The sequence below is a fragment of the Adiantum capillus-veneris genome, chromosome 10, assembly GCF_014529385.1.
Source record: "Adiantum capillus-veneris isolate H3 chromosome 10, ASM1452938v2, whole genome shotgun sequence".
Classification (NCBI taxonomy): domain Eukaryota; kingdom Viridiplantae; phylum Streptophyta; class Polypodiopsida; order Polypodiales; family Pteridaceae; genus Adiantum; species Adiantum capillus-veneris.
The window spans coordinates 15357835-15377639 of NC_140940.1; the positions used below are offsets into that span (position 1 = coordinate 15357835).

The 19805-nt window shown below is 43.7% G+C and overlaps 1 protein-coding gene and 1 long non-coding RNA gene across 2 annotated transcripts; both read right to left on the reverse strand.

The window, feature by feature from the left end:
* Positions 1-19: 19 nt before the first annotated feature.
* On the reverse strand, positions 20-10129 carry LOC147448493 (acyl-lipid (8-3)-desaturase-like). Its single transcript, XM_086521076.1, has 13 exons — positions 9562-10129; positions 9101-9193; positions 2873-3026; positions 2588-2771; positions 2441-2510; positions 2284-2357; positions 2131-2198; positions 1948-2039; positions 1712-1856; positions 1489-1614; positions 1205-1276; positions 974-1084; positions 20-618 (listed from the first exon to the last, which is right to left on the reverse strand). The coding sequence occupies exons 1-13, from the start codon at positions 9720-9722 to the stop codon at positions 538-540; spliced, it is 1431 nt and encodes a 476-aa protein (XP_086377202.1). The 5' UTR covers positions 9723-10129; the 3' UTR covers positions 20-537.
* Positions 7745-9094, reverse strand: LOC147448494 (uncharacterized). Its single transcript, XR_015189358.1, has 2 exons — positions 8642-9094; positions 7745-8481 (listed from the first exon to the last, which is right to left on the reverse strand). It is a non-coding gene; the product is annotated as an uncharacterized LOC147448494 (long non-coding RNA).
* Positions 10130-19805: the final 9676 nt, after the last annotated feature.

A 19805-nucleotide genomic window follows, 5' to 3' on the forward strand; every position in this document is an offset into this window, starting at 1 on the left:
ATCAACAGACAGCAACAGATGCTTTAAAACATGATAGTACTTTTCACTTCCAAAGTCTTTTCCTTCACACGTTGTGAAGGAACTACAATGACATACAGAACCATGCAGAGAAACCTACTCCTGGCAAGCAGAAAACTCATTTCAATGTCTTACATTCTTCCTTTCCTTTGAAAGTCTTTTCACATGTGGGGAAAAAACTTCAATGAAATACACAAAAGCGCAGAGGAACCCTACTCCTGGTAAAAAAGAAAACACTCATTTCGTTGTCTTACATTCTTCATTTCCTCTGCATGAAAAAATCGATTTTGTTTTTCTTGAGAAACAAATGGGCTTCTCGCAGCAACAGCAGCGTAGCATCAGTCACATCATCCACACAATACCCTACTTTGCCATGGTCTGCAACAGAAGGTCCAGTCCACAAATTGTAGTAATTGAATGCCTCCAAGATGGCTCCATGTGCATGATAGCCTGGCTCTTTAGCTCCTAAAGCATCAACCCTTCCAACTTGAGAGTAGCCATGACCTTACGGCTATACACTCAACCATTCAACCGAAAATCAAAGTTTGTGGCTCCAGCTTTCTTCAAATACCTCACATGAGCTGCCAAGGCAGCCCAAAACTGCCAAAGAACAGGTGCAGAGATTAAACTCAAAGTCGCCTGGGGGGAAAAGGAAACACCACTTCATGTAATTGTTGAAAAGTAGCAAGTAAGCACTCAAGCCTGCCCTGCCATTCAGGCGGTTCTGTGATCAACAACCATTAGTCCACACATACCTCTCCCTTAAGGGGTTTTGAGATAGGATTGACAAGGAACAATAAAACTTGGTCCTTCTCATTCACTTGAACAGCTAACAGATCAAAGACAACCTAAGCTAATCAATGTTCACCTAGACATAGTCAGGTTGGATAAGAATAAAAAAGGTTTTAAGGAGAGCAATGTTGGTGACATTAATCAAAATAATCTCAGAAATTACCGTTGGAAAGCAGTGGTATGGGACATTGAACTCTTTGCATGTCATTTTGACAATCGGATGGATCTCCGGATAGTAGATGTGGCAAATGCCAGGAAACAAGTGATGCTCAATCTGCAAAACCCACATCACATCATTTCCATTGAGTGGGTATCATAGCAAAATCCCCTCAAAAACATTGTTGTTGCCAAAAAACCATGAACCGTGGAAGTAACAATGTGACCCTGGCACTACCTGATGGTTGAGGCCGCCAGTAATATGCATCCAGAAAGTAGACGCAGGACTAAAGTTAGCCGTGCTGCTAACCTGCCAAAAATTAATGGCGTTACTTCAGTTAGGGCACATGACAACTGGAAAAGATAGTTACACATCCAGACAAACAGTGCCTAACAAACGCTGCATCCACCATAAGAAGGTTAATCTGCTTGGGAACTTCAGACTTTGAACAGTTAGATGACACAATATGAGAGGTAGCCAGCTTTATCGTTTTTCACAAGCAAGCATGACCAAGACACTACCTGTGAAGCAGCCCATCCTCCAGGCAGCTTGGGATATCCGTTACTCGAGTCTACAACAGGAAAAACTGCCTCTTCAACAACGTGGGCCACTTGGAAGAGAAAGGCTAACACCCAGCCGAATACAAGCTAGCATACGAAGAATGACTCAGGAGCAGGAAAACTTAAAAGGAAGGTATCCTAACATGCATAAAACAGAAACTAAAGCCAAGAGACTTGATGCTACCTGGATGACAACATACAAACAGATGATCTCCCAAGCGCTGTAGTGGCTGAAGAGCCCAGGAAGAAGAAACATGTAAACTGCATATGCCAACTTAGTTCCCCAGAAAATTGATAGCTCCAAGGTCGTCATCTTTGGAATCTTCACCCTGCACAAGTAAAATATTCAAAGTAAAGACTCAACAACATGTTGCCACCAGATGCTTGCTGAAGTTCAAAACTTCCACAAAAGGAACGTACAATCCAACTGATCCCGCAAAGTATGAAGCAAAGTCATCGTAGAGCACACTTTTGAGAGCAAGAATTCCATAGAGTAAAGGCAAGTAAATGTGCTGCAAAGTAAAGCAAATAAAATTTTAGACATGAAAAAACAAGTCTACTCTACAGATTTTGGGTTACGTGAAGAAAAGAGATTCACATTACCTGAAAGTTATGATAAGTCCGCCTGGGATGTTCACGTGTTAACCTCCAAACATTGGGTTTAAGCACCCCTAAGGCAAGGCATTTGAGAAATAAGTAAGTCCAATCAAACCCACAGCAATAATTAACTCTCGCTTCAATCACAATGTTCCTCACTTATGTCTGGATCATAGCCATTGACATTTGTAAAAGAATGATGGCCAACTACATGTTGTTGCCTCCACATAAAGCTGCAAGTAACACAAGGTTGAGAAAAATAATACAAAACTCTACATATAAGCCGACACCCCAACGAACAAGATGTCCTGCCCACCTGCTAACTCCTACCAAATCTATAGTTACACTCATCAAGTAACCCAACCTCCGCCATCTTGTATAGGAACCTGTTGTGGAAAGTCCAAATAAACGGAATGAGCTTGGCCCTCTAGAAGGCAAGAGCACCATAGGTTTTGAAACATACCATGGTTGGCATCATGTTGAATGGACATGCCAATCTCGGCAGCCATTAGACCAGCAACTATTGCAAAGAATACTGAAAGTCCAAATCTTTGACTCCCAAAGAAGGTCATGTAATAAGAAATTACAAAGCAGAAAATAATGAGGAAGGATTTTATGAGCATGTGAGGATGCATTCTTGGGTTAATCTGCAAAATAGAAAAAGCATTAATTGTAAAGCATGCCGAGCATTGATAAGACTGCTACACATAACTCCAAAGTCAACTACAATCGAGCAGTAAACACATACCTGCAATTTATGAAAGTAACTCTCTACCCTCGTCTTTAATGTAAGATAAAAATCCTCCTTCCCAGTAGAATCATACTCGAGCAATGTGAAATCTTTGAACTCTGTCTCAGCAGTCCTTTCCACCTCTCCAATGTAAAACCGCGCTAGCATCACCCTAAAACATCATGCAGACAGGTTGGATGCCGTTTTTGAGCTAAGCTAGTCACGTACAACAGCATCAAAAATACTAAAGATCGTTTCCCTAAAGATACTATTTTCCACCACTTAACTCATAGACTGTTAGCAATTGACAGCCTCATATATATCTTACCTGAATAAACTGTCACTTCCTTCTTTAGCCTCCCCCGCAGAGAATAGCTGGGTCAACAGGTCTGGTAACTTCTAACACCCATGACGGTCACCAGTCAGCCTAAATGCTGCCCCAACTTGGGTAAAGAATCATAGATAACCATAGAGAGGACCTTTAGGCTGATGAGAATAACTTCTGATAGCCAGAAAAGTTCCTCATTCCTGATGTAGTAAAAAAAAAAGACAAGGCTGACTTCAGGTGCCTAGGGTTTCCTGAAGATCACCCACCAAAGAGTGGCTTATTTGATGCGCCAATAGTACAGGACGCATATGTTGAAATGTAGCAAGATTAGCTTGGTTCGAATTTGTTGATAATAGCCTGGTCATACGTCTATCTTCAAATCTCGTATCCACCACAGAGTAGCTTATTTGATATGCCAATAGTACAAGACGACATATGTTGAAATGTGGAAGACTAGCTTGGTTCGGATGTGTTGATGATAGCCAGGTCATGCGTCTATCTCCAAAACTCAATGGAGGTCAGTCTATCATATCATCCATATGACGGATCAAATATTTATCTAAATAGTTAGTTTGTTGAGACCCTTATAATCAACACACAGACACATAATGCGTGCCCTAAATACCCCTGACAATGCAACTGAAGTTTGCCAATGACAGGTGTAATCTGTTAATTCTTGAATAAAATTTGACTTTTATTCCAAGCACTAGTCTCGGATCTCTGTAGGGAGTCCGCAGCAAAACCGCTCAATCTGTTCCTTAAAAGTGACCTTCTTAAATGAAGTGGTTGGTAGAAAAGAGTCCTAAAAACTCTCGCAATAAGCGTCCAAAAAATCTCCCTTGGTCATCCCAAGATGGTTCCAAGCGGTACGAAATATCCCGCTCGTACTCCCGGGTCAGCCAAGAAGACATAAAGAGCCTTTTGAATTTCAACCACTTGACTGGAGCTTCCTTCCTCACAGGAAGAGTGGACCACCATGTTCGAGCATTTCCTTTAGAAAAAGATGCAGCCCTCCTAATCTTGGAGTGCTCGGAGTAATGCCCTCCAGAGAAGGCTATGTCAAACTACTAGATGAAGGCCAAAGCCCTCGTAGCATCTAGGAACCCAAAAAAGGATTCAAAGTTAATCGACAGTCCACCTTCTTTGAATTCTTTTGCTTTCTTCCTTTTGTCTTGGAGGAAGTCATATTGGTTGGCTCTGTAAAAATGCTTCTTCTCAGCATAAAACATATGGTCCTCAGAGTCCAAATTGTCAGAGGGTGACTCCTCTATAGAACTCTATGAAACTAGACAATTTTTGGGTTTCTTCGCCTTTTTCTTTCCCTTTCCGAAGCTTTGCTTTTTGCTTCGCTTTTTGCCTTTTCTGTCCTCGCTCGAGTCAACAGAGCTAGAAGAACTGTCGAAAAGGAAGAACTGGGTAGTCCTTCAAAGCGTACACGCTTCTGCTTTCTTGCATATGCAAAAGAAGATCGATGGCCCAAATAACCAGGGTAGTCAGTCCCCTTCTTCCGCTTTTTCACTTGCTTTTTGGATTAATTTTTCGCGTCCAAAAGCTGGCTAATCTGAGTCTAAACCACCTCTTGCAGTTCTTGTTCTATAAACATCCTCGGAGAAGGAGGTTTCTTGAGTGCCGGTTTGATTGGTGGTTCTGTGGAGAGTGCACTTCTACGATGGATTGCTGAGACAAAAATTTTGCAAACTGAGGGTCCTTCGCAAATTTAATCATCTGCTTCGTGCACTCGTCAACATGCAAAGTACAAGAGAGTCCGTGGGTACTCACTCTCAGACTCTGCGTCCAGATGCTCTAAGAAGTGAGTCCCAAAAGGACTAATTTCTCTTACAAAGGGATGCCCAAAAGTTAAACTCAAAAGCTTTTTTTTGTTTTGTTTTAGGAGTCGGGTAGGGCTCTCCCAGCCGCTCTCCTTATGCACCGGAAAAGTGTACAAGAAGAACGACCAGGACTATGCACCCAGAATCCTAAGGCAAACGCTTTTGTCACTAGTTTCCTCTAGACTACAAGAGACCAGAGTTATCTACACTCTTAGGGCCATGACCCATTCCCTTGAGAGACCCATTTCGCTAACTTGATATGGGCATGACAACGACCAAGTACCTCTGTTCAGAGCATAGTTACCAGGAACGGGAAACCGGAACGGGAAACCGGAACGGGAAACCGGAACGGGAAACCGGAACGGGAAAGGGGAACGGGTACGCGGAACAAAATGCCATTCCCTGTTACGGGTACTCACGTTTGAAACACGGAACGGGGATTCGGAACGGGAACTTGGAATGGGAACGGGGAACGGAGACCTGAAAACGGCCATTCCCTGTTACTATGGTTCAGAGGCCCAGGTACTGCAAGACTTGCTTCGGTCTTTCCTTTGGAGTTGCCTCCTCCAGGTAACTTATCACTCACCTCACTAAACTGCCTTCGTAACCTGACGGTTTCCCCCTAGGAAATGCCATACCCGCTTGGAAGGGCATTGGGTGACAAGTGGCGTCCGCCGAGGTTGGTGGTGTCTCCCTTTTGCACCTCCCAACCCCTTTTAGGTGAAGTTGACCCCCCGGGGGGGAAAGGCACTTGGGCGCTCTTGTAGCTCATTTGGCTTCGCTTGGGGAGAATTACGTCATTTCCCTCGGAAAGGATTGGATTCAAAATAACAGCATAGGAAGGGAAGCATTATCTCCCCATCCGCCTATGCAAAGCACCCAAGTGTTGAGGTACAACTTCACCGAGGAACCTCGCCACAGGCATGTACCCTGCGGTTCCGTCCCTTGAGTGCGGATCACGGCATACCCAGAAGGGCATCCTCTTCTCGCGAGCCTCCCCACCAAGGAGGATAACGGTCCTTTCTTCAGGGTTCAACGAAGGGTCGATTGCGTTGAAGGTGGAGTTGAATCGGTTTAGCCAGCGCCCCCTAGAATCATCAACCGAACAGTTCATCAGCAAATGCGAAAGCGAACGACCCTCTAATTGGAAGCACAGCGAGCAAATGTTGTGTCCGCGCATATAACTATCAGCCAGTTTGAGCTCACCTTCTCTCGCGAGAGCCAGCGTTCTATTCACTATAGTGCTCCTATTGAGATGTAGCAGGTATCCACGAGTTTGTTCAAAGCTTCTCGAACTCAAAAGCAGCTATAACCAAAACCTCCTAAAACAGCCATCGTGAGTTTTGGAAATTCGTACGTACTGCCACATCAACAAGTCCACGTGTTTTGCAAAAATCTGCCACGTCACCAATTGACGGAAATTGCGGAGATCCGTACGGCATTGCCACGTCAGCCTGTCAACCCATTTCACGAGCAATCAACCGGATGTGTGTGTCCAAGGACCTGCCACGTCACCTGTTTGTGACAATATCACCGAACTAGCCATATCTATGGCTTTCGAGACAAGATGTCTGCCACCGAATTCTTCAGAAACTTTCCAGATTGCGGATCCTTGGGGTACTTGAGCGTCTAGGATTCGCAGATGTCAACCTGTAGTTGACGTTAGGATTCCACTCTATTGAGCTAACTCAACAGAAGAGGGCCACACTCAGCTCCCGATTCCTCGAAAAGAGGCCGACTCCCTTTACAACCTCCGTTGATCTCCTCACTCGTGCAAGTAGCTGGAGCAATTTGCTCCTTGCCGGTTTCATTGTCAAGATCCACGTGTTGCAGAAAAGGGATTGGATCCTCCGTAGCACAAGAATACTCTAAGCTCTGATACCATTGTAATAGACTTGGACACCCCAAGCAGAAGATCTACAGCAACACGTGAGAAAACTGCAAACAACTGAAGTAAACTTGAAAAGAGAGAGAGAGAGAGAGAGAGAGAGAGAGAGAGAGAGAGGAGAGTCGACACGGAACAACGGAGTTCCGTCTTCAGTTGTTCCGTCTCTAGACACAATGGCCCCAAAGACTGGCGCCCCTTCTTGGTATTTTTTTATTATTAAGCTTCGCAAATTACAATGTCCAAGGATCTCCTCTCTGGCCATGCTCCCAAGCTAATCTACCAAGAGTGAGACCCTAGGCACGGCCCCTAGCCTGTCCAGAAGTAGTTACAATGAAAAGCTGTAAGTTTAAAAGCGGGCTGTCTCCAATGGCAAGCACCCAGAGGGCTGTTCGTACACGATGCCACGTCAGCAAGCTGCTCTGCAATTTGCGTCGCAAATCACGAAAATCCATACCGGCTACCACGTCAAGCAAGACCAAGCAGGACGTAGTAAACCAGACCGTCCACTCATCCTTGATAGATGTCTACGATCCTCAAGTTAAGGTTGCTATACATATGGCAAGGTCTCTCTCTCTCTCTCTCTCTCTCTCTCTCTCTCTCTCTCTCTCTCTCTCTCTCTCTCTCTCTCTCTCTCTCTCTCTCTCTCTCTCTCTCTCTCTCTCTCTCTCTCATTCATTTTTACAAGAGTTAAGCGAGGAAATTCAGGTAACACAAATTCAATGTTAATAAATCATTTGGTTTTTTGCAAAACTCTATTAACAAGAATTTGCATATGTGTTTTTTTGTCTAGAATCAGTATTATTATTGCAACTTTAACAGAATCAACAAAAAAACCAGTATAAAAATCAGTACAAAACAACAAAATTTTAATGTAATTGGGCTGAACTTCTCTAAGCTTTGTCTAAAGTATCATATGAGACTCAAGCTCTCTGAATTTTCTCAAAAATCAGCGAGTGCTTTGCAGCAAAAAGTATTGGGAGAGGCATTAAATCACACTCAAGACAATGGAGAGGCCTCAGCTCAGGTTAGATGTGGATGTTTTTAAGGCTAGGTTCAGACCGCCGCGCGCAAGAGACTATTCTCAAAGGTGGACCAATGAAAATGCACGCCTCACTGGAGGCGGTCCAGACTGCACACTCGACTTGGCTAGCCCTGCTAAGTTGGAATGCTGACTCATGCCCCAAGGGGGCAGCTCCATGTTCCGGCTGCCCACCCCGCCCGTAGCTTGTGCTGCACTGCTCCAGCCAATCAAAAGCCACAGCCCCCTGCAGCTGCTTTCTTTACCGCTTCTGTGTGTGAACGGAGCGGCAGACAGTCGAAAAGTTGGCTGTGAACGAGGATTGAAGATGGATTGCACAGTCTGAACGGGTGGAAAAGGGTCGGAGATGGATTGAGCAGTCTGAACGAGGCCTAACAGACTTGTACGGTATGTCAAAAGATGGAGTATGACAGGCACAAAGCATCAGTCCAGAATAATCTTGGATCTCCCAACAACTCAGGGTGCGCACTGCGCATGATAGAAGAGGGTTGCTATGGATTTTGCCTTGGATCTTCCAACAACTCAGGGTGGGCATGATGGCATCTGGACAATGGTGCATAAATTCAGTAAGCAGGCTCACGAATCAACGCAGACTGCACTGAACCCCTCCCCAACAATCTCTCTAATTTGTAGAGAAATATATGCACGGAATAATTATTTTCAATAAGAAACTAGTTCCCCCGGAAGAAACATAACTCCTTACCCTCCTTGACAGCCTCTCACATAAAAGTTTGTAGGAAGCTTCGACCACGCTAAAATTCACATCCAGATGGAGATCTTCCACCCAGGAAAATATCTAATCCCCTGAAAATTCGACAAAAGTAAACAGAAGAAGGTTATGCACATCTATACCCTAGTCCTTACTCCTGATCTGCATTGAAGCCCTAACAGGAGTAAGATTGCTGAGTGCTAGGCGCCTTTATCCAAATTAGCCTTTTCTATTCTCTCAGCACTCTTAAAATTTAATTTGCGAAACGGGAAGACTTTTAATTAAGGGTTGTCAAAAGGATGCATGAGATCTTCTTGCTCAGGCAGAAAGCTAGCGTCGTGCAATTTGGCTGGCTATCTTCCTTAGGAACCCACTGTCACGTAGAACTGGAAATGCACACTAGAAGAAAGCTTCACTAGAATGTTGATCTGAGAAAAGGGCATTGCAGCTTACCTTACACACAGCGGGTGGTAGGCATCAAAAAGCTGCGTACAGTCTCTCCCGGCATTGACATAAATGAGGCTGCCTCCAGGATGATAAGGAATCCTGCAAGAAATAATCGCTCAGAACTTTGAAAGAGCCTGAATCGAAAACATAGAACACAAAATGGGTCTGATTTGAAACATGCAAGCAGACAGGTTTTACGCAAGGGTGCAACTGGCAAATAACACACGGAGGAGAAAACAGAGGAAACAAAATTGAAATGACGAGCTGGAATTTCTGAAATGCAGGTGCAAGAAACCTGCACTTGAAGCAGAATGCAAGAGGATGAAGTAAATTCAAGCGGCCAAAAACATGCAGCTTGAGTCAGAGCAGAAGAACTGAAGCATGAGACGAACCTACATTCTCTGGATGCACCTGCCAGGCAAATTATGTGGAATCAAGGCATCAAAAGGCATAGATCGTAGACTTACCAGGAGGTGACATCGTAGACGCTGTTTCTGATTACGAGCCAGCAGCTGTCGGGGGAGTCATGGGAGCGAATCTCAGGCACGGAGAACGTACGAGGCTTGGAGGTCGGGGAAGAGGACGGGAGGAGATCCAAAGAGGGCTCCAGGAGGGAGTGGGGAGGCATGGCTAAAAGGCGGAGGAGGAAGAAGAAAGATTAAACGGAGGAGGAGATAATCGTCTGGCTATGGCGCTTAGCAAACCTTCTGTGATCTACCCATGCACCTCGTGCGCCAGCACCACCACCTTCGCTCCGCTCTTTTCGCTTCGTCCAACCGCGTGTACTACGACTGACTCTTACTCTTTAAGGAAAGGAAGAAGAAGGAGGGGGAGGAGGAGGAAGAAGAAGAGGAGGAAATGAGGTTTGTCTGCCAGTGTCTGGCTACGGCGCCCTTCTCCGGTTTACACACGGGCACCAAGCCCACCAGCAGCAGCACCACCACCACCGCAGCCACCACCTTCGCTCCTCTCCCGTATCTTCGCGAAAGCGTGTGTGAGGCCGCTTAAGGAGCGAATCTTCGCCGCTACATGCTGTTAAAAGAAAAAGAAAGAAAGAGAACATAGATATTTGTTCAATGGTGGTGGCAGTGCCAGTGCTCGAGAGAAATTTAATATAATTTAGTGTAAAAACTTCAAATTTAATATAATTTAATGTAAAAACCTTCAAATTTAGTCAATCAATTAACCTTCAAAATTTCTCAAATGTAGGTTTGAAAAAACAGTGGTTTTCGGGCAACAGTTATTAGAGGAATTTTAATATAATTTAGTGTAAAAACCTTCAAATTTAGTCAATTAATTAATTAACCTTTGAAATTTCTCAAATGTAGGTTTGGGACTAGAGTGGTTTTCGGGCAATGCGTGGTGTGCAGGAACGGTCGTACAAATCGCTACAAGTCTCACGTTCACCCATGCCATTCATCTCTCTTTCTGTGCACTATGCACGATTTAGAGCTCATCCCCACGCATGCTCCATTGCATGCATGCAAAAAAGACACTGTAGAAAAACCCAAAAAACTCAATATTTTCTTGGTCCCAAAAACAAAACCGAAAAATCATTTTTCCAAACATACGAACTTCCTTTCTTCGAATAAGCCGAGAGGAAGTTTTAGAAAATGAAGTTTATTTTTTTAAGTTTTACACTATTTTGAGGTAGGATTTTTTCTTTTCCCCTCGCCCTCAACTAGTATTTTTGAAATTGAAAACGGCACGATATTAAGAGCTGAGTCGCACCAGTACCAAGGGGGGGTAGTGGGAGGATGGAAACGTATTAGGTCGCACCTCAGCTGCAGAGTAATGGAAGAGTTTTTCCAGGGAAGGAGGCAGACGTGCTCGCTCTACTGATTGAGAGACGCTACCCTACAAATGAGGATGGGAGATGTCTCTCTCAAATATAGCCTAAACCCCTCATTTCTCCGAGCGCTAGCAGGATTAATTATGTTCTTTGACTTTCCTGTTTTGTCCCTCACTTTTGTTGAAAGTAGTGTATACTCTCTCCCCACTCCTCCCACTCTTCCCTGGTGCGACCCTGTTGTAAGTTGAGACACATTTTTCCCGAACACTGATGCAAAGATATACGCCTACACTTGGCCTTTCAAAAAGTATCATATCTTGTCTCGATATCACTCGAGTCCCGACCTTGACCTTGCATGCTCGTGTGAAAATTTACCATTTATGTGCTTGTGTTGTTTGTACAAGAGCACATTCGCACATTGCTACATTGGCGTTTTTTATGACGGGAGTTGTCTTGGCGGATGTTCTTAGAGCAGGGTCACGCTCTATTTTAGCAGGGTTATTGGAAGAAAGAATCTGCTATATTGGGCACACATTTACTGATCTTTTGAAGCTCTACTATTGCGCCACTAATCCCTTCATTTTTGAAGTGATTACGCTTTTATTCAGGAGGGGAAGAACATACCGTCTTTTTCTCCAGCCCCTGTCCAATCGTTACCTTTCAGCTATATTTCTACAATGCTATCTCTGCAATTGGGGTGTCTTGTCCTCCCCCCCCCCCCCCCCCCCCCCCAACTCTGTTAGCCTAGGGCGCAACCCAGCGAGCAAATGAGAGAGAGTTGGCAAAAAGGATAAGAGGTAGTGGGCAGAGTTAGCCCAACTTTGCCAAAATTGGGTGAAGTGAGAGCTTCATTGCTGCATGAAGACAAAGAAGTATGACGATAACAAAATGCTACCATAACCAACGTCTACCTAAGGTTTCTATCGCACACGTCTACCTGGAGCATGGGTTTGTCGGCAATTTGCAACATCCATACTTTTGCAAAACTGCCCAACGTGAACGTCTCACTCAGCTTCATCATTTCCCAACCATACAAAAGATTCTTCACATGGGCATCAATGACAAGCCATGTGTTGTTGCCCTCTCAAAAATATAATGTTGAATTGATCCAACAAGCTCCATCGTCCAAAAATGATAGAAAATGTTCTGTATGCCAATGTTTCCACCACGTGTGACAATGAGGCAACCAAACAAGCTCAATCGAGACTTGTTTGGCCAACCATTTGTGATAGGAATGGGTGTGTTATCTTGTGGTTGTATCATTTCAATGTCGAAAACTCTGTTTTGCTCTAAAACATGTGCTCAAAAAAAAAAAAAACTTTTTTCCAAAAGCTATATACTGATTAATTTTTTTTTAATTTTGTAGGTTTTCTCACCTTCAAATTTAAAATTTAGATGGAAATCTCAAAATTTGTATGTGGGATGTGTTCATATTTAGGGTAAAGGGGCCAATAAAAAACCGGCCCCCTCTAATGGGACCCTGGACCCCCAAGTTTAAAATTGTAAAGGTCCAATATTGGGACACAAGTGGCCTTGTGGCGAGGTGGTTAGCTCAGCTCAACTTTAAATCATATCTGTTGGATCCAGGTTCATGCCTTGTTGGCTGCCATGTCTCATAATACCCCCTTGGTGTGGCTTTTAACTCACGTCCATTTTTGTTACACATAAAATCTTCGACGTTATTGCGCGGCGTCGTCGAAGCACCGTTTGTGGGCGAGATTTTTACTGTAGGTAGACATTGATGAGCTCTTCCAGTTGCACACATCCAACCTAAAAACGGTGGAGTATGCTGGCAACAATTTGCAATGCCCCTTAGGTGGCCTTAAGTTGGGGGTTTTACCCTAAGATGATTTGTTTTCTCATGTTTAGACATTTTAATTTCTAATGTTGTTGCATGTGTGTACGGGGTGTGTGTGTGTGTGTGTGTGTGTGTGTGTGTGTGTGTGTGAGTGAGAGAGAGAGAGAGAGAGAGAGAGAGAGAAAGATAGAGACACATTTTATCAAACTTGCTTTTTGCCTTTTGACCCAATAACATGTTTGGTACTTTGTGAGCATTGCTTTTCAGCATTCAAAAAGAGAGCACATTGCAAAACAACTTTCAGCATTCAAAAAGAGAGCACATTGCAAAACAACCACGAGAAGATTTTAGAGTAATTTTGAGTTGGATTTTAAAATTTGACTTTGTTTTTCTTAGTTTGCTTTTATGTTTTTATGGTTTTTTATGAGTAACTAGCAGTTTATGTTTTAGATAGAGACAAATGTTTTAGTTAGGGATATTGGAATCTTTATTTAAAAACCTTTAAAAATAGAAAAAGTTTTAAAAGCAAGTTTATTTACATAAAAGGTTAATTGTTTTATTTTTTGGAATTTTGGAGTTGGCTCTCTTATTTATCCTAAAATTCTCTTGTAAAATCTGAAAGCCAAGAGAAGGTAGAAACTACAACCCGGAGAAGTGGAAAATTCAACACCTTTCAAGAATCAAAATGGAGGAAAAATAATGTAATGGAAATGGCCTATGAACTTTGAGAATAGCGGAATTAGAGAGAACATTTGTGAGACTACTTTGAAAGCATATATGGTGAACTTAATTGACGGTAGCAACATAATACTTTTGCAAGAGAGAGAGTTTAGAGAACTTGACAACAGTTGAGGACCGGATTTATGTGGAGCCGATACCCCCTTCAATAGGCATTTGTAAATTATAGATTCTCCCATCAAGAGAGACTTGGTACAATACAATCTTTGTGTTCCTTGTGACCTAGGTGATGCAATGAAGATGGGAAGCTTCATGCATCAGGAGCATAACATAGACTTTGTGAAAAGCATTAACTATCCCAAGCCTCAGTCCCAAGGCCTCAAACACCTTCAAAGGTGGAGAGAGCTAGCGGGGAATGAGGATAGGGAAGAGGAAGAAGAAACATTCATAGGAGAAAGAAATAGTTCCTCACTTATCGTCACTCTTCTTGTTAGCATACATAATAGCATTGTAATGAAGATAGAGAAGATGTAAATCTTAAGCATTGAAGCATGGCTCTTGGTTGGATTTGCATTCCATAGCCAAGAGTGTTGGTGTAGGCTATCAACTTCTCTACTAGCTTGGAGACGGAGATGGAGCTCTTGCACTTTGCACTTCATACAATGAGAGTGTGTGATAGTGTGTGTGGGAGAGTATACCCCCCAAACAACCCCCCTTTTTGCTTTGGTTGACCCCCCCTCCCCCCTTGTAGATCATGTTTGAAGCTCATTGGACTCTTCCAGGCCTAGCCAATCACATACAAGAGGCATATCAAGCAATAATGGTAGTCTTGGGACAAGTGTCCTCCTTTCCCCCTTGAGAGAGAGGACTTGATAAATGCAAACATGTGTCCTTGCTACCTCTTGAGGCTTGGGCTTACCTTTGTGTGTGTGTGTGTGTGTGTGTGTTCTCTCTCGTCTCCCTAGTTTGGAGCTTGCCCCCTCCTTTGTAGGGATGCCTTTGACTTATGAGACACAAGCACCTTAGTCAGCAAAGCACAACAAAGCACCTCAAGCTTGGGTAGTGTTCCCACAAGCACTTCAAGCTCCCTAGTCGACAAGCACGACAAGCACCTCAAGCATCTTAGTCAGCAAGCACCTCAAGCACCTTAGTCATCAAGCACCTCAAGCTTGGGTCAGCTTCCCACCTCAAGCACAGCCCTAGCTTACCTAAGGTCAATGGACTCTTAACACTAACCATTGGAGGTCTTTAATGAAGCTAACCCTAAGGTCTTTAAGCTCCATTAACTAGCATTGCTCTTTGACAGATCATCCCTCATTTGGACCCCTTTACCATTGGCCCTATGTTGAGATAGACCCATAAGTACATGTCTATATTCTAATCCTTGTTCCCGTCTATTCTCCCACATTAAATGATCGGTTTAATATGAGAAATCATTTGGGTTGGTTAGATATTAGATTTTATGACATTACCTCTCTCTTGAAATCATAGTTGTCCTTGACTATGAGGTAGAAGAGATAAAGCCTCAGTCATTAGTCAATGTTTCTTAGTGGGTAGATGATCCCTTTTTACGCTGCGACATCTTTTCAAGATGGATGACTAATCCATTTGGTGCTTGGGAGACATAGCTGTCGCAAGCATGTCTGCTCTTTAGTCGATTTCATTCTCCCAAGTAGAGTGACAAGTTTTACTTGGTGTTTGAAAGACGTCGTCATCACAAACATGATTCTAAGTATGCATACTACTTAAATTTGTGCACAATAAAAAGAGAACTAGTCTTATAAGACAAAAACATTGGTCATTTAAAAGAAATTTGTACATTTGCTTACTCTAATGTAGCATTTAAGCATTGACAAGGTCCATATTATCCTTAAGCTGTATTCCTTGCATCCATCTAGCATCTTCAAAAGGATAATTCTGAACTTAATAAGATATTGTCGGATACTCTTACCATGTCATAGTACCCTTGTCTTCATGGCGAAGGATAGCTTCGGGTTGTTCTCGGTATTCGATTTCGGGACGATCTTCAATAATTGGTTCACTTGGTGGCTCTCCTTTGTAGGGCTTAAGTAGGCTCACGTGAAAAGCATTGTGTATGAGCCAATGGTTGGGCAACTTAAGTTGATAAGCCATCTCGTTGATTAGCTTCAAGATTTGAAAAGGACCATAGTATCTTTTTGCTAGTTTAGCATAATACTTTTGATGGCCGTAGGATTTTTGCCTGTCGTTTGCCTCAATCGAGCCTTGGGAAACTTAAGTAAGATCCAATCGTTTTCTTTGAACGTTAAGGCCCTTCCGTGCTTATCAGCAACAACTTTTTGCCTTTGCTGAGTTTTGAAAAGATTCATGTAGGTCACAGCTATATTCATCAGTAGCAAAGATCTTCCCATGTACTTTAAATAGCAAGGGACTTTTAGGTCTTACCTCAATGATTTCAAAAGGTGCTTTTCTCGTAGAAGTATGGACAGTATTATTGTACGCATACTCTACAAGAGGTAAGTACTTTTCCCATTATGAGCATTGATCTACTTCTGTAACATGAGCCTTTAGTAGATCAAGTATCGTAAGATTGGCTATCTCACTTTGGCCATCCGTTTGTAGGTGATAGGCCGAAGAGAAATTCAATATTGTACCTAGATTTTCAAAGAGACCTTATTAATGATGGAGTCTCTCACTATCCAATCTCGGAACGTAAAGGGGTTGAAAACCCGTAAGAAGAGTACCCTATTCTGGGAGGAAATGAAAAAGGAGAAGACAATCAATTTTTGGGCCATCCAGGAACACCACCTAGATATCCATTGCAAGAGAAAGTAGGTGCCAGGAAATGAAAAAGGAGAAGACAGTCAATTTTTGGGCCATCTAGGAACACCACCTAGATATCCATTGCAAGAGAAAGCAGGTGCTAGGGAAGAAATTGGTATTCTATGGAGAAGGAAATAACGGCTTCAGTAGCGTCCTCAGTATTGTGGACAGAGAATTGGAGCCGAAGTTGGTTCTTAACCACCCATCCGACAAAATCCTGAGGATTAGAATCAGATGGGAAGGGCGTCCCCTCACCATTGTGAATGTGTACGGGCCTTGCAATGCAAAAGATAGAGCTAAAATATGGATGCATCTAAGAGATACCCCTATTGAAGGGGAGTGGAAAAGTTTGTGCGAAAAGTGGGCAATGATCGACTTATGGGAAGTTGGCCCATGGAACAGCAGGCTTGGGTTCACCTACACAAGCCTCCAGTATGCCCGCACTGCTTCCAAACTGGACAGATGCTATTGCTCGCACCAAGCTGACTGGATACCGACATTGGTGGAGATGAAGGTAGTCCCAACAAAAACCCTTTCAGATCACATTCCTCTACACATCCAGTTTAAGAAGAATAAAGAGGAGGAGCAGACCCCAAGAGGTGCGAAAAAACTGTTGGTAACAGGGGCACACCTATTCAAAGACCCTCTTTTCAGGAATCTAACCAAGAAATCACTGGGTAAGCTAAAAAAAGACGTCGAACTCAACAAACACAATGCGTGGGACCTCTTTGCTTGGAGCATCCAGAAAGAAATCAAAACCCCGGGCCCTCGAATCAAGAAAGCTAGGGAGGATCACCTTTCGCATCTTACAGCGGAGGTACAATTGCTTACCTCTATAAAAGCCAATGGGTAGGCTACTAAGGACGAACACAAACGATGGCTCGAAGCAAAATCTAACCTTGGCAATGAGCAGTTAGAAGATATATAAAAGGCTAGGCTTCTCTCCAAGGAGACTTTTCTGCAACCTGAAGCCTCCAATCAAGCTCAGTTTTTTAGGGCTTTAAAAATCAAGAAGAGTCGGGGCTACGTCCGCTCGCTCGATGATGAAAAAGGGACAGCAGCACATAAATAGGATGAAAGGGCTGGTCTGATGTTGAGCTATCTCAATCAAATCATTGGACAGCCGGAGACCCAGTCCCAAGAAGTAGAAGAAGAAAGAGGGACCTTACTTCAGAGTGTCAAGAAGGAAATTCCCGACTCATAAGCTAATGGCTTGGAACGGGCATTCTCCGAAGACGAATGTTCACTAGCGTTGCAAGCCCTTGGCAAGGAAAAGACCCCTGGTTGGGATGGGATGATGGTGGAAGTCTATAGAGAATTTTGGGAGGATCTAAAGGCCCCAATCACAAGATTGGCCAATAAAGCCATGGTCGAAGGGTCGTTGGAGTTAAGTGTGAAGAGAGGGCTTATCAAGCCCATCCCAAAACAGATCTGTTGTTCTAAACTGAAACATTGTCACCCTATAACGATGATGTCGGTGGCCTACAGAATTATAGCTAAAGCAGTGGCCCTCAGACTAGCCCCCTTACTAACCAAGATCATCTCTCCCCATCAACATGGTTTCATCAAAGGAAGGTCCATTTATGATAACATCTTGGCAGCAATGGTGGGCATAGACTACACAACTGTCACAAAGCAGGAGTGCATTCTGCTACAGTTGGACCCACAAGGCTTATGACAGAATAACATGGACATATATAGAAGCCATCATGGAAGCTCTGGGCTTTGGGCCGTGCCTATGTCGGCTGGTACGTGTAATGGGGGCTGGAAGCCAGTCGGAGCTCCTATTCAACGATAGAATTGTGGGCTCTTGTGAGGTGAAAAGGTCTATTAAACAGGGATGCCCTCTGGCCCCCCTACTCTTTGCCATCAGATCACATCCTCTAATCATGACGCTGGAAGCTAGTGTTGAACGAGGGGAGGTGCAAGGCCTTGTCTTACAAGGAAATAGCCAACTCCTGGCAAAACATTTTGCAGACGATTCTCTCTTCTTCTTGAAGGTGTGCCCCCATGTCATTAGAAAAGCTATGGAGATTGTACAAATATTCTCAGTAGCTTCGGGGTCTCATTGTAATATGAGAAGTCAAGGACGATTTCCCTATCAAAAAATGACTCATTTGACCCTACTGTCTGGTCGGGGGAGATTGTCACAAAAGGGAATATCTTTAGACATCTGGGAGCTGTTGGAATTAGGGTTGCAGAGAGACACACACAGCTTGGAGAAGACGAAGGAAGCTCAAGGCACACAACTGAGAGTGTATTACTTAGTGTGCAATGGAAAGATAGATAGCCCTAGAGTGATGGGCGTATATACAATGCACGGGAGAAAAAATCTCCTAAAGAGGGAAAAAATGCCCCGGCGGTCCTAGTGTGTTCACACACATCACTACCACAAGTATATGGTAACAAATGCCCCCTGGAGTGATGCAGTGAACGAGAGCTGGCACATGAGTAAAGGGAAGTGCCATGCCCTGAGGACATGATCAGTCCACAAAGGGGAGTAAGCCCAAAGCTTTGCGAAAAGATTCAAGCTTCTCACGAGACAATGCCTTTGTGAAAATATCTGCAAGGTTGTCTTGTGTTGGCACATAAGCCAAGCTGATCTCTCCTGCTGAGAGCCTCTCCCTGACATAGTGGTAATGCACCTCAATGTGCTTTGTGCGAGCATGAAAAACTGGGTTCCTCGCAACTGCCAATGCACTCTGACTGTCAGTGTAGATAGTGTTGGCAGTGTCTTGTCCAACACCCAAATCAGCCATAAGGCGTCTGAGCCATACACACTCAACTGTAGCTGTGAAGATTGCCCTGTTCTCAGCCTCACAACTCGAAGTGGCCACAGTAGGTTGCTTCTTCCGCAACCATGATATACATGAATTGCCAAGCATGAAACAAAAACCACTTGTGGACACTCGCGTGTCAAAACAACCAGCCCAATCTGAGTCCGAAAAAGCATGTAAGTCTGGCGGCAATGATCCCCCCTTGGGATAAAACAAGCCAAGATGTAAAGTGTCACTAAGGTAGTGGAAAATCCTCTTGACAGCCTGCCAATGCTTAGACCCTGGGCTATGCATGAATCTGCTGACCTGTGAGACTGCAAACTGAATATCTGGCCTCGTGTTGCATACATAAATGAGGCAGCCAACAGCATTTTGGTAAAGAGTGACATTAGCAGGATTGCCAGCATCATGTAAACTCAACTTCAAACCTGTTTCCATGGGAGTGGCAATAGGTTTGCAATCCTCAAGTCCAAATTTACATAGCAATGTCTCTATGTAACTTTTCTGACACAAGGCAATACCACCATCACACTGCTTAAACTGTATACCCAAGTAATGATGCAACAGCCCCAAATCTTTCATCTTGAAAGTAGCATTCAAATCAGCCTTAAATTCAGCAATATGTCTCTCATTTGGTCCAGTGATCATCAAGTCATCAACATAAAGAACCACAATGAGAAGTACATCACCCTCATGCTTTACATACAATGTGCTTTCTGTTGGACTGTTACGAAAGCCTTGTTTGACCAAATGAGTGTCAGCTTTCTCATACCAAGCACGAGGAGATTTCTTCAACCCATACAAAGCCTTCTTACATTTGCACACTTTGTCCTCTTGTCCTTTTATGACAAAACCGCGAGGCTG